At 40.2% G+C, this 15,558-nt stretch overlaps 1 protein-coding gene across 1 annotated transcript in view; it reads left to right on the top strand.

The window, feature by feature from the left end:
• Nucleotides 1–11,391, top strand: part of PDE3A (phosphodiesterase 3A) — a 277,318-nt gene extending 265,927 nt beyond the window's left edge. Inside the window, exons 14-16 of the mRNA XM_074166942.1 lie at nucleotides 1,443–1,598; nucleotides 5,487–5,727; nucleotides 9,621–11,391. Of these exons, the coding sequence (XP_074023043.1) occupies nucleotides 1,443–1,598; nucleotides 5,487–5,727; nucleotides 9,621–9,868 (645 nt within the window). The 3' untranslated portion in view covers nucleotides 9,869–11,391. The remainder of the gene's footprint in view (nucleotides 1–1,442; nucleotides 1,599–5,486; nucleotides 5,728–9,620) is intronic.
• Nucleotides 11,392–15,558: the final 4,167 nt, after the last annotated feature.

The following is a 15,558-nucleotide window of genomic DNA, read 5'->3' as shown; positions in this document are numbered from 1 at the left end:
ACAGAAGTCAGTGTAAACACTTGTAAGCATCCTCTCACTAGAAAACTTGCAGCCTGGAAAGTCCTAACAAGAAATAATGAAGGAAGCTCACTATCTGACACAAATTAATGCATTGGAGCACTTACTTTACCTCTGACATTAGTTATGTTAGCTCATGTACACCAAAAGCAAAACTCACGCCATGTGGGCCCACTGCTCTGTGGGGCAGGGGACCTGCTGACAGAGGACGTGGAAGTTTCGTCTAGTCATAGCACAACAACTTTCTATCCATTTTTCAACTATTGCGAGCTTGGCAATTGAAGCTGTGTTTCAAGGAGGGATTTGAAAACTAAATGGACAGTAGAAGACAGCCCTTCCCACGCTAGGACATATTCTAGGAGAAAAGGCTGAGAGGTTGGTATCGCTGACCATTTGGAAGTGTAAAAGACCAAAGTCCTCCATGCTTTTTCAGCCTCAGTCTTTGTGGCTAAGACCTGGCTTCAGGAATCCCAGGCCCCTTAGGTGTGAGACAAAGTCTGAAGTGGTGAAGACTTATCCTCAGTGAATGGCATCAGGTTAGGGAGCACTTAAACAAACTGGACATACACAAGTCCGTGGGACCTGATGGGATGAAGCCATGTGTATAAATACCTGATGGGAGGAGTAGAGCAGATGGAGCCAAACTCTACTCAGTGGTATCCGCTGGTAGGACAAGAGACAATAAGCACAACCTGAAAGACAGGATCCCAATTTAAAAATAAGAAGGTACATGTTTACTGCCCAGAGAAGTTGTGGAGTTTCCCTCCTTGGAGATATTCAAGACTGAACTGGACACGATCCTGAGCAGCCTGCTTTAGCTAGCCCTGCCTTGAGCAGTGGGGTTGGACTAGGTCATCTCTAAAGGTGCGTTTCAGCCTCAACCCTCCTGTGATTCTTTAAGGTGACGCTTTTATTTTAGAGAAGTTGATAGTATGTATCACTTTTTATTGTGGGAGGTATGGGAAAAATAGGGAAAAGGAAAAAGATATGAGAATACTTTCAGACATACTTATATCAAATAGTAAAACAAGCTTATTACATATGTCTTCCCACTGCAATTCAATCAGTATGGCATTTGATGGTAATTTATCTTTGTATACTAATTAGGTAGCCACTTCTTCGAAAATGTCATGCAAAGATTGCATTTGTTTGTTTTCCTAGCAAATGTTTTCAGTCACATCATTTGCTAAATATTAATTTTTCATAATTTATCTTAATGTTCATTGGATTTCACTTATTTTTCTTCTTGCATATTGCTCTACAGCTGATTGTAAATGCCAACCTTGGGTTAACTTACCTGCTTACACTTGTGATTTTGTCAAATAGCTAAATACTCTGTAAGATATCCCAGGACAGAACTTCCTCTGTGGATGCATCCTTTTACCCAGGATTACTGTCATGGTTTTCCTTTTTCTGTCTACTAGGTGAATGATGACGTTGGAATTGACTGGACTAATGAGAACGACCGCTTGCTGGTTTGCCAAATGTGCATCAAACTGGCTGACATAAATGGGCCTGCAAAATGCAAAGATTTGCATCTGCAGTGGACAGAAGGCATTGTCAATGAGTTTTATGAACAGGTAAATAAATGCATGTCCAAAGTGGTATCTGCTGGTTGTATATTTGGTGTTAAACAGTCCTGCAGCACGCTGGTGCTGGTGATGAGTGAAAATCATAGAGAATAGCAGTGAAAGGGATGGGTAGAGTTACACTAGTTCATGCTTCTGCTGGGTCAGTGAAAGTCCGTTTGTCACTGAAGCTTCTGATGTGTTCTTAAAGACCTCTGATGATGGGGTTTCTACAGGCTTAACTGTTATAGTCTGGTACCATCCTTACAGTGGACATGACGAACAATTGTTCCTTTCCTCTGTTTTTTTCTGTTGGCAGTCATCATGTCTTCCTTTCAGTCTTGTTTAGCATAAACTATCTTTTTATCCTTCCTTCTATATCTTTTCAAGACATCAGCTGGTTCTCATTGCTCCCCTCTGCAGTCACTCCACGTGGCTCACACTTTTATTGACCTGTGATCTCCAGAACTTGACACCACATCCTTGTTGAGATGATCTAAACAGAGTAGAGGAATTACCTTAGCTTCACTGTGGGCCACGTCTCTGGTCACACACGCAGAACTTTTGTATTTATAGAGCATAATTGGAACATTGACTTTCACTTTATCACAGACTAACCATATCTGATCCCTACATGTTGATCCTGACTCATACTTTATTTTTTAAGGCAACACTTTCAAAACGTTTGTCAGTACAACTGCACTAATTATGCAAGGATGGTAGCACAAGGAAGGAGGGCAGCCACAGACTGATTTACAAAGACCTGGGAATACAGCCAGGCACTGCTCCTCTCCTGCCAGGTGTAAGGGAGCCCTTAATTGAACCTTTTCTCATTATAACCTATTTAGCCCTGCTGAGTGCAAGGAACAGGGCTGTTCCCACACTATTCCTCTGTTTCCTGAGTGGGAACGTGTTTTGAATGTGCTCCGCATCCTGTCTTTTCGAGAGGAAGTAAGCAGGCTAAATCACTGAACCAAACACCCCACAGACTTCTCAGGGAGACTGTGCAGTAGGTTAAAGTCACAGACTAATCTTTTTTAACGCCTTTTCATCTTCCCTTAAATTTACCGTATTTACAGTTTGGAAAAAAAATGGGATTTTCTGCTGTTGCCTTCTGGAATATGTAAAGAAATGTGGAAAGGGACAAAATTCAGAGAGTGACCTGAAGCTCCTTCATTTATTTCATATCTCCTAGAAAAAGAAAGAACAATAACCCTTACATATATTACATATATAGTTGATTCCATTTTTCTTTTCATTTTTTCTTAAAGAAAGAAAGAGAGTCCCATAACAACAATGGTCAACCTTTCTCTCCCAAAATTTCTTTCAGGAAATGCTTTTCTTCATATTCGTCTGTTTTCATTACAACTCTCCCAACAAATTCTACTGCACTTAATTCTGGAGATGATTATAGTTTATGTGAATGACTACTGCATGCAGGCAAACCCTGTTAGTCAGACATATGATGTGACTCTCCTTTGACCCAACATAACTATGTCAGAGGGCAGTAAGTGCCCCAGTACGTTAGTATCATCAGAGTTTTGGGTAGTGAGCTCTCAATCTAGCTTTGGAAGAACACGTGTGAGAGGATACTGCGTTTTCTGTTCCATGATAGGAATCTGGGTTATTTGCCATCGGTCAGAATGGTGTGCTACTAATGTTTTCATGCTCCAAAGGACTGTTGGAGATTATCTCTCTTATAATCCTGTAATTAAAAAAGAAGAAAAACAAACATTTGGGATTTATCCTCTCTGCAAATTTTTGATTCAGAGTAACACATATGTTGTCTTTGTTAACGGCATTACTTTTGGCATGGGAATCATGGGCAAATGTATTTGAACTCTTGACATGCAAATTTCAAGAGGTCAGGTAGTCAGTAAGTTATTAGGGTTTTTTGGTTTTGGTTTTGTTTTAATAGAAGATGTGTGTTCACTGTATTGAGGAAACAATACATCCCCGTGGGTTTCCTGTTTTTTGGGTTTTTTTGCATGACATGAGTTGCTATGCTGACAGGGCACTTGATGGGGTTGAAAACAGAGAACATTTTCTTCCTAGGACATACTTTTGGCATTAAAGAGAATAAGCTAGATCCTCATTTTTTTTAACCTAGCTTAAAATCTCATTTTCTTAAATGTAGTATGCTATGAGAGGTGTATCAAACCATCTTCACCATGCTTTTGATCATCAGTTTTTTTCTGAGAAGGGAGAAGTCTTAATTTTCTCATTTCTAAAAAGGAGAATTTGATGGGAAGTTTTAATTTCCCTAGCATTGCTGTCAAAGAGCATACATATGTACATTCAACCTATGCTGTGAAAATAATGAAATAACTTTCTTGAATTTCCTTTAATAAACACCAATTCCTTTGAAGAATTTAACTCCCATATAAATAAAAACTCCTTATTAAAAATGTGTTGCTTAAAAACATTCAAAATCCTGTGTCATATCGTTGCAGTATGTTTCCTTTTCTTCCCTCCACGTGCTTGGCATACTTATTTGAAAACAGGTTAGACATATTAGAAAGGATAAAAAAACGCACTGCAAAATGTTTCACATAGTAAATCATGTTTTAATGGAACTGAAAAAAGAACTTGTAAACATTTCAGTTGTCAGCTTTCTTCCCACTACTGACAGCTCACAACTAGGAAATCTCAGATGTGTTACTGTAAAGAAGAGCAATCTGCCACCCCTTCCTAATTTGCTTACTATTTAAATAATGGGTGGCATGTTTCAGTGTTTTGTTAACACTAATATTTTGTGTTTAATGATTAAACATAATATTTCAGAGTAGGTCATTATAAGAGAGTAAAACAAAACACAAGGAAATGAGACATTTGTTGTACATATTTCAAAATTTAACTCTGATTCTGTGGCCTTCCCAGATATCAACAGGATGTTAACCGGATACATTGTCCGTGACTTTTGGAAAAATTAGGTCACAAGGAGATAAATTTGGGCAATCTGTAATATAATGGAAATGGAAAACATCTCTCAATTCTAATCTATATTCTCAAATATAGGTCTTTGTATTGTATTAAAACATCAACTTGCATATCAGGCTTGATTAGGGGGATTAGATTTTTCTCTTGCGGAGGTTGCATCCAGTCTTGACATGACTACTCAGCTGAAAACTCATTGATATCACCAATAGCTTTGCTGCGATAGGGATGTTGGAGTATATCAGACTTGGTTGTACAATAAAGTTCTACCTTCTTTTACATCATGAGAGGAGGGAGAAGAGTCTTTCTATACCTCCCCCTCTACCTTCTCTCCCCAAGAAAAGCTCAGAAAAAAACTTTATGGGAAAGATTACCACTTCTGAGTAACCCCTGCTCTCATAGGGATCATTCTAATAGTCCCAGGAACAAATACTTATGACTCAAAAGCAAGAGGGCCTCTCCATCTTATATATAGTAAGGACAAAATTCAGAAGAAAATTAGTTCAATGAGATAGCCCTTGCTTGTAGAAGTTCAGTCTCGTTCCCTGCAAACAGATGGGTGACTACAAGGTTGTTGTGAGCTACCCATCACAAAACCAGAAGGGATTTTTTGAAAATGATGTGAAGAAAGAAAGAAAATAATAATTTTCAAACTTTCACACACACAGTGTAAAGTACAGGATGGGGCAGTGGGCATCATTTTGCACAGTCATCAACTGACATCTTTGTCACATTCAGACTGTCGGTAGTGAGTCCTCTTACAAGAAAAGAGCTATAACTTCGATTAACCATTTGATGGGATGGCACTGTAGTACTGTCATGCTGGCGAGCTATGGAAGTGGCATTAGAGTTGAATTATTTTTCTTTCATCATTTTTAATTGGTTTGATGTGCATTATTCCTTTTTGTGACATGGCTTTGTTTCATTTACTTCAGAGAAATCACCGCTGTTTTTCATCTCCAGGGTGATGAAGAGGCTAGCCTGGGCTTGCCAATCAGTCCTTTCATGGATCGCTCTGCTCCCCAACTGGCACACCTCCAGGAATCTTTCATCACTCACATTGTGGGACCACTATGTAACTCCTATGACTCAGCAGGGCTGATGCCAGGAAAATGGATAGAAGATAGTGATGAATCAGGAGACACTGATGAGCACGAAGAGGAAGAATCAGCAGAAATGGAAACTTGTGAAAACGCTGAATCTAGTAAGTTGCTCACACATTTTTCAACAGAGCGAGTTCCATATTGTGACCAAAACCTAAGCAGCCGTATTTTAGAAGTGTTGAGCTTGTGAGCTGGTCAGGTTGAACATGGGCCTCTCCGGAGTAAGAGTGATTCGGTGCTGTCCTTGGTGAAGCTGGCATGTAGCCCGTCACATTAGTGATGGAGACGCTCCATGGTTTCAGCACTGATACTCATTGTTGTTCATATCTACTACTCATTTCTGCCTTCAGTTGAGGTTTCTGGGGGTGGATCACCCATCTGTGCCTAAGTGTTAGTAGACTGTAACAATTTCACTTGAAGAAAGGACAGTTGGGAGGAGATTTTTCAAGGAAAGCACTCAACATTTGCATGAGTTAGCATGATGTGCAAGAATAATACAATGAGGCTGTGAGGTGCTGGTGCTGTAAAAGCTCTTAGCAATGGAAGTATTTTAATGCAAATCTTTTAAAGGTAGTGTAGGAAGGAGTGGGGAGAGAGTCAAGAATCAGCACTGAGCATCACTGCTTTATGTGCTGGGAGCTGCATCTGTTGGGCCTTCTGGCTAGTCAAGTCTCCTGCCCTCCTCCAGAAGGGCAACAGTGCCAACATTTGTCATACTGAAAAGAAAACTTTGTACCTTGCAAGGAGACCTCAGGCACTTGTTGGAAGTGATATTTAAGAGAAAAGGCTGCAACTGTAGACCTGTGTGTTTTACCAGTTTAATACCGCATGCATAGCCTTTTCTTCTCTTTTGTGTTCCTCTTCCCTCTGAATTTCCTACTGCTGTTCTCTTATTTCCTTCTTCGGGTCATCTTTCTCTCTCTCCCCTCTGTCTAATATTTCTAGAAAGCACCAGACTTAAGTGAGCTAGTGAAATACTGATACGTAACTTTTTCACTAGCAGCCTCAATTTTTCTGTTGGGAAAGCTGAGAAATGGAAAGGTGTGACGATTGCAGTAACTCATGTTACGGTGTGAAACTAAAATCTACGTCTCCTTGACATGCAGAATTGACCTTTTATCTCTAGTTAGATCCAGGGGTATACAGCTTGTATTTAAGAAATCATTGCTGCTGTTCATATGCACGCACTTGCACATAAGTTTGGTAGGTTCACATGCACAAATAATGTTTTTGAGAACAGAAAACATTAAATAATATAGCACACAGGTTTATTTTAGCACCTTGTTATCTATCAGCTCTGTAATAGCAGGCAGAGCCACATGTTTCTGTGGCAGATTGGCATTTATGGAATTGCCTGTCACAGGGAAAGCTTATGTGATAGGTAACCAACATAGACCCCAAAGCACTGAAACTGATACTGCTATATTAAAAAGAAAGATGAAGGATGTTATCGTTTATCCATTGCAGTGCCTAACCTTACTTTGAAATTCTTAGTCTCCTCTTTTCTATATTCATTCTATAGAATATAGAAATTTCTATATTCCCTTGTCTTCTGCTAGTCAAGTCCAACGATGCTGCTTTCAGGTTGAAAGCACAGAGCATTATTAAACCGTATTATTGAAAAGAGACCATGTTTTAGTTATCTTCTGTTTTCTCTTTTACATTCTACTCCATGACAGTTCCTTACTATGCAACCTGGTGCTTTTAGGCTCTTTATCTTTTTCAAAACCTTGAAAACAAATGTATCAGAAGTTTTGAGATATCCAAACAAATTCTTCCTATTCCCTTCTTACCAAATGTGGGGTGCTCATCTTCTCAGACATACCAACATGTTACAAACTGTTTTCTTCCAGTTCCCTACATTTTCTGTGACTGTGTGGATCTGAATCAGGGATCTGCGGCATCTTTTGTGTTGATAAAGGGGTCTTATAGGTTGTTAGAAACTTATACCTGTGATCAACGCAACTTTGATTGTTCTAAACTTTTGCGATGAAACAAAATAAAAGGTTGAGGTGTCAGATGTATAGAAACTAAGAGTTGTGTAGATGTTGGTGAAGATCTTTTTCTTGATGGAAATGCCTTTTAGGCAGGTGGAAATATAATTGTAGCGGAAAATACTTCACATAGGTCCTGATAATTCACTAAAGCAGTTGAGATAAATTTAAGAGTTACAAAAACATAAGATAGCTTAAAATCAATCATTGGTTTTGTTATTATACAGGAGCATGTAATTCTCCCAAAATTCTGATGCAAGTATAAAAATTAAACAGGTTCAGCCTTTAGAGATTCAGACAAATTTTAACACCACAGCAAGTGCTCGCTGATCTCTGCAGAGAACAACAAGATGTGGGGTCACCCGGGAAACCCAGGAGAGAATGTCCTGCAGCGGCATTGGCAGCATAGGGGCTTCTTATTAGTGCTAAACCTGAAGGTTTCCTACAGGGAACCAAGGGCTTTCTAATGAAGGATTGAGTTGGATTTGGTTTGTGCTCCGTGAAAAGCTCTTTGTTTCCAGTTCAAAAGCTTCAAGGGCTAAACGTTTTGGATCCTGACACAGACATACTTCAGGCAACCTGCAAATACTAATACACGCAAATTTATTTGGTACAAAACATTCCTCTACGTCACCTTCTTTAAAAGAGATACCAGCAGTTGTCTTTGGAGGGGTTTGTTATTTCAGTTCTGTGTCTGCCATTGCCAGTGTTAATGACCAGGGAAAACTTTCAAGCTTTGTCCTGTTAAGGAGTTAACAATCTGCGTTGGACAGACTATATTGACATAGAAAAAAACCCACACTTCAGACAGCAAAACACTTGTAGTGCAGCTGTCAGGAGCCGTGAGAACTACCAGCGGCAAAAACATTTTATAGGTCAACGGCAGGGGACTGATGCTTCAAAACCAAAGACAAGTGAGCTCCCTGATAATACTTAGCTATATGACTACTTCAGTTCTCAGATTCCGTTGCCGAAGCAATGTTGTGCAAAGGCTTTAAGGTCATCTCCGCTGTGATGGCAGAGTGGTAAATCTTTGAAAAGGGAACGTAGAAATCATAGAATCATAGAATCGTCCAGGTTGGAAGAGACCCTTGGGATCATCAAGTCCAACTATCTACCCTACACTACAAAGTTCTCCCCTATATCATATCCCCCAACACCACATCTAAACGTCTCTTAAACACATCCAGAGATGTGATGGGTGACTCAACCATCTCCCTGGGCACCCTGTTCCAATGCCCGACCGCTCTTTCTGTGAAAAATTCTTTCCTAATGTTCAGTCTAAACCTACCCTGTTGGAGCTTGAAGCCATTCCCTCTCGTTCTGTCATTAGTTACCTGTGCGAAGAGACCAGCACCAACCTCTCTACAGTGTCCTTTCAAGTAGTTGTAGAGAGTGATGAGGTCTCCCCTCAGCCTCCTCTTCCTCATACTAAACAGTCCCAATGGGTTGTTTGAATGGGTTCCCTCCTTTGATTACTAATGCTTGCTCATTCATTTTCCTTCCACAGCACAGCTCAGATCAGAGGTAAAGTGTGGAGAAAACAAAATCAGGATTTTCTTTTTCTAGGGCAATCAGCAGGGATACGTTGGGGAACGGGGGGTAGGGGAGGAGTGCCGAATTTAATGTGTGTGTTATGGAGTAGGTTGATCAGAGTCTTTAAGTACTTGATATAAAAAAAAGTGAGCAGAACCAGCTCAGCAACATGTTTTCTTGCGTAATCGTTCAAGCACTAGGTGTCTGTGTGAGCCGCGTAGTCAGGGGTAGCGTGCAGCCTATGACAGGATGAAGCTGGGGCTCAAACTGTGCAGGGAAACAGTTTGCTTTCCCAGAGGTCTGGAGAGGCATGACTTTCTGAATTTCAAGACTGTTTAAGTTTATGGTTTTAAAAATCTCTTCCTATACGTCGTAGTACACCCTGTCTGCTTCGGACGCCTTCAGCCCCTTTTCCTTCTTTCCTCACAGAAAACAGTACATTAATGTCACGTGGTATTTTACAGGAAAGAAGAAGTTCAAGAGGAGGAAAATCTACTGTCAGATCACTCAGCATCTGCTTCAGAACCATAAAATGTGGAAGAAAGTCATTGAGGATGAGGAGAGGTTAGCCGGGACAGAGAAGCAAGGCGTGGAGCAATCCACGCTGCACCAATCTTCAGAACAAATCCAGGCCATCAGGGAAGAGGAGGAGGAGAAAGGGAAGCCCAAGAGAGATGAAGAGGAGAACACAACTGTAGAACCGAACCAATGACAATATTTACAGCAGTATTTTAAGACAGATTGACTCGTGCACAGACTCTTTCTCAAGCCAGCACAGCATTTAGACACAACACTGTAGAAGTATGGGATAATGCGCCTACAGCTGTTTAATTTGTTTCTCTTTCCTTTTTATGGTGAGGTACATTGTTTAAACTCCTATGCTCAAGGAAGCTTTCACACTGCGACACCGGCTTTTACAGACTTTCTTTTAAAAAGATTTGGGGGTGGGTGAAATTATATAAATATATATATATAGCCAGGGTTATTGCCTGTGCACTTCAGCAAAATACATTTAATGATATATTATGGTCACTGTGATATTTACAGAAGAAAGTTATCTAAGGAAATGCTGCTTCTAAAGCACATTTGCAGTTAACAGTAAGGTACCAGTTAAGTAGCTTTTGCTCTTAATGCTGAGGGATAAAAGTTCCAAAGCTTTATATGAATGCTGATGTATCCTGCCAACATATATGGGTGCGTGTGAGGGGGTGTTTGCGCGTGTGAGTGGGTGTAATGTAATAGAGCATAGTTTGAGTTCTTATTAGACCAGCTGTAGCACGTGTCCCAATACACGACGACAAACAGAAGGCCTGAATTTTAGAGTATACGTGCCCACAGGGGAAGCGGAGACTATTTTGAGGAGCTTTCTGTTCCCCATAGTCCTCCGACTCCCGGTTTACACTCCAGCTGCCAGCAGCAGCCTTTCAGCGGGGGCCACGAGGCGAAAGGGATGCTCCAGGACATCTGTTGTCCAAAGGGGGTTACGAGGGACAGTGTGGCGTGCTGGGCCTGTTCCCCTCGAGAGGACCTGGCCCTCTGTGTACTTCTGAGTGCGTGAAGGGCTGCATGGGGCAGTGTGTGTGTTTTTGGGCAGGAGAGAAGAGAGAGCAAACGTGTGTTGTGCGTTCTCGGAAACTAGAGGCGCGCTGTCATCTTCCCACCCTAACCTTATGCCTCCGTGCATCAGTGGCCAAATATATCATTTCAGAACGGAGCTAAACTACCATCTCTTGAGAGCAAAAGAAGGGGAGCGTGGGGGCCATTGCCCTTCCTCAAAATAAAAGGCAAACGATGCATTAGGAGCAGGGTGGGGGACCGGTGCCAGTTCTGCATTGGCCGGACACTGGTATGTCTCAGCAACCACTCACATGAGCTTCGGAGAACTTGGTTTTTCAGTGTGAGGTGCTGGATGGGAGCAGTTTGTTGCTGGCATTCTGCTTAGAAGCAGCATGTTTGATCCCACCAATATACTTACTTTTTTTCTTTTTTCTTTTTTTTTTTTTTAAGAGAAAGGAAAAGATCGGGCCTGTAAGAAGAGCAGATCTTTTTTTGTTGTTGTTGTTGTTCTGTTTATTTGTTTTCTCTGTTGTTTATGCTGTGAGCCAAATGTCTATTTAAAAGGTTGGATATTCACTTTCAATATTTTATTTCACGATATTATATTTGTCAATGATTAGCTATCTAGATGTAAATATGGAAAAATTTTTATGGGTTCCTGTAGATAATGATATCTTTAAGAAAAAAAAAAAAAAGAAAAAGAAAAAAAGGGGAGAGTTTTTTTGTAAAGCTAATTTTTTAAAAAATAAATACAAAAACATTTTTATACAGTGTAGCCATTTCCAAACCCAACAAAGTCTTGAGTAATTTGTATAGACCTTTCTGGGAAGCCAGTGGTCTACAGGATCAAGGCTTTAAAATACTAATGCTCTTTGGGACTGGCAGCACTAACCAGTACCACACAATTTACGAGTTTTGTTCCCACAAAAAGAAGTATATATATATAAAGTTCAGTATCTCTCGAAAATCATTTGACTGTGTATGCTTTTTATATTTTGATCCTGCAGCCCCTTGCTAAGAAGAGGATTGCTTGTATGAGTAAGAATGCTTGTGAAAGGAAGAGTTTGTAGGAGAAGTCCTTTCTATATTAAATGTCTGACATTGCATCCATCAATTTTTGCTATTGTTACGCATTCACCATATTCCATGGTGCAATTGATCCCTTCCCAAAGATGTTGGAAAACATTCTTTATCAAAGCCACTCAGCAAGTGTGTTGTCACTTTGGAGTTTCTTTTTGCTTTGCATTTCCTTTAGAGTGAACTTTTTCTGGAAAACAGGATTTTGGTTTCTTACAGATTTCATTTGCCTGATGTTGTCCCATCCTACGCTTATCAGTATAGAAGGCATTTGCCTTTCGACAGAGGGACTCTAGAGCATGGCTCTGAATGCTCTCTTATCAGCAGAAATATTTAATAAGTGTTTTTCAATGAAATCAGAAAAGCAAAGATCCAAATTTCACTATTATTTCAAAGGGAAAAGATGTAGTAGAATTCATTCAAAAGAAAAAAAGATGTCTCCCAGATCTCAGCAAGGCTCCACCAGTTCCAGCTTGTTTTCACACCTCTTCAGTCACTTTGCTTAATCATTTTATTTGATGTTTTCTTGTACAAGTGATCTGCATACCTTATAGTATGAGAAGAATTTAATATGCCTCATTCTGTCCTTTAAAAATTAAACTTACAGAGATGCTTTAAAATATCACATTTCCAAGCACTTTTTTCTCCATTTTTAGTGCATGATCACTGGGACTGGATTTTTTTATATTGATTTTTATATTGCCTTTGCTAGAAGAAGAAAAAAATAAGTTCTTGCAGAAAGTGTTAGTGGGTGCTCAGTTGGTAAAATTATGAAGAGGCAATCAGGAATGAGGCCAAATCCTGCAAGTGGAGTTCCACATAATCCTCTAAGCAGGCATACACAGGGTTGAACCAAGAAAAATTATCCTAGAAATGTGCTGAAATGGAATTATTATATTTTTCCTAGTCATCATTTTTGATTGCCATTAGGTAAAATCAGTGTCAGCTTTTAATTTGTTAAGCTTTCTTTCTGTAGTGCCAATGCAGCTGTCACAAATTGCTGCTGCATTGCTGCACAAGCCTGTTTGTGGGTGCAGTTTGATTAACTCGGGTCATTTACAGTGAAGGAATTGCTGACAGGCTCAAAATCAGAATGGTTGTTGATTTTATCCAAACTGGAAGGAATACCAGTGAAGAAGCTGAAGTTAACTGGGAGTAGTTAACTTGGTAAGAGGTGACTTTTTTTTTTTTTTTACTCCAAATAGTTACTAGCAGAATCAAATTTCTGCAGGTGTCCACTCCTTAGGAATATGATTTTCAGTCTTTGCAGTGCGTTTCTGGCAGGCAATGATCAGGAAATTTCCCAGACTGGCTTAAATATAACCCAAAAGAAAATACCAGAGAGATTTTATATCAAATATGTGAATTCCATTTTTTTTTTTTTTGCTCTGGGTTTTTTAGTAGATAATGAAGCAGGTAATTTTTTAGGGTTTTTTATAATAATTTTGAGCCCAAAAGAGGCAAAGCTTTTAACCTGCAGTTGCAGCAACCTTTTGGAGGCTAGAACTTGATGGTTGTCCTTTTTGTACAGTCCTTTGGTGATGCAAACCCCAAAGAAACCACAGCCTGTGCGGTATTTCTGGAAAAAAAAACTAAAAGAAAAAGAATTGTATTCTGTCAGCAAATTGCTCAGCTTTCAGGTGGGATTGTTTACAATGTTGTATGGGTTTCTGGTAGGTACAGTATGCAAGCAGGTTTGTTAAATACCAGAAAAAGCAAGCCCCATTTAAACAGTGTTTTGCAGTCAAAAAAAAAAATAAATACATATTTGAATTTTTGGTTAGGCCCTTTGGAAAATTTTGCTAATGCAGCAAAAGTTTTGTGATGGGTCCCAGGTGTTAATGCTGCTGGTTCGTTCCAGAGATGAACCATCTGAAAGAAATTGCGTTGAATAGATTGGGAGAGCAGCAATGACAGTCTGTGGCTTTTCTTTCTCTGAAAGAAGAGGCTTTTGACCGTTGGAAAACCTGTCATTCATAAAAACATATGATATTTGCTATTACTTTTGTCAAGTACTGTTATGGTTGAGATGTTCCAGGGTTGCGTGTTTGAGAAAGAAAAGTTTCAATATAAGGATGGGCACGAGAATTTCTTGAGCATCCTGCCCAGAGAGGAGAACGTGCCTCTCCCAGGTCTGCTGCAGGCACCGCAGCTGGGAGGCAGGCGCAGAGGGTCGCTGGCTCTTTCCAGTCTTGGAATCTTTTTTTCATATTTTTAAGTGAATCAACAAGTAAGAGCACCATTTGACACCTGAATGACTCTTTTTCTTTTATTTTTAGTACGTTAGCAGGAGTTAGAGCCAGGAAATTGGAGAGAAAGGGGGAAAGACAATATGTCTATGATGTGTTTTCAGTCAGTGTCCAGGCCTCCTGAAGAAAATGTATGTGAAGTGTTGTTGCACGGATGGGGGAATAATTGAAATTAAGGTGACGGCTGTCTTAAACAATCATTGCTTAAGACTGAGCTAGCAAAGAAATATTGATTATTGGCGGCAAACTTTTGAATTAGAGCAAAATAACACCGGTAAATTTGAGATCAACTTAGTGTGATAAATCTTCCTTTTAATTTCATCACTTTCATTTAACAAAACAACATTCCTCTGGAGGTAAATCAAAGCAAGGGTTTAGCCCCTGCTGTGACAGTTATTGAATCCCAGTGTTGGAGGGAGCAGTGTGAGAGTTATCCTCCACTTACGTCCTAATTATGACTTATTCAGATGCCATTAGTGGGATTTTCCTAGCAGGCAGGTGTTCTCTTGATGAAAAATACATCACGCCTCCTCGGTAGGATGCAGACATTGCCCACTTGAGCACCTGCTTGAATTCTTAGGACAATACAAGCCCCTCAAGAGCCTGCGGGCAGAAGAGCGCGGGTGTATTTCTGGAGGGTCCATTTTCACAATGACAAAAGGGGGCAAAAGCATGAGCTAGTTAACAACACTTCTTTGATAAAACTGGAACGACAGTAAGCATTGTGCAGTTTGAAAGCTTGCCAGCACCACTCGAGGTGTATGCAAAATTTTTTTTAATTTTTTACATTGCACATAGAATCACAGAGTCATCCTTCTGAAAGGTGATGAGTTTAGGTATAACCAACTGGCCCTGGCTGTGGTCTGTCCAGCTAAAGGATATAGTAAACCAAGAAAGATTTTTTACTGAAGTCGTTAAATTCTCTCTCATTAAAGAAAACTTTCCTTGGTGCTAGAGGAGGAATTAAAAAAAAAAGATAGTATTTATTTCAGTTGAGCTTTTCAGGTGGCCAGTCCACCTGTTTCTTACTTCCAACGCCGTGCTTGCAGTATGTGGCCAAGGTGTGGATGTTCTGCTGTGGATGGCGTATGGGATCTGTGTGCACCAAGGAGCACCACTGAAATCTGCAGGTGTGGAAAGTGGTGTATCCCAGAGGTGAATTACATGGGGAAACCCAAATATTTCTGTTTTCTGTCCGTGTGGAAGCATAAGAGCAGGTATAAAGGACTTTGCCACAGCTATGGACCGTGTATCCTTTTGTGGTTGAATTCTCTTGTCCTGATTCAAAAACCCTAGAAATCGGATCAAATAAGCAAAACACAGTGCGTGTGGTGGCCCTGGCGAGGCAGGCGTGCGTTGGTTTGCTTTTCCTGGGGCTCTGCATTTGCACCGTTGGCCTGCAAATGGTTTGGGGTCCTGGGCAGCATGGCGCGGGGGGGCAGAAAATGGTGGGAGGTAAAGAACAAATACCATATTTCAGAGGCCTATGGTCAATGTAGCTGGAGAAATACTTTGAAGT

Source organism: Numenius arquata, chromosome 2 (assembly GCF_964106895.1).
Source record: "Numenius arquata chromosome 2, bNumArq3.hap1.1, whole genome shotgun sequence".
Lineage (NCBI taxonomy): Eukaryota > Metazoa > Chordata > Aves > Charadriiformes > Scolopacidae > Numenius > Numenius arquata.
This window is presented reverse-complemented; position numbering and strand designations above follow the sequence as displayed.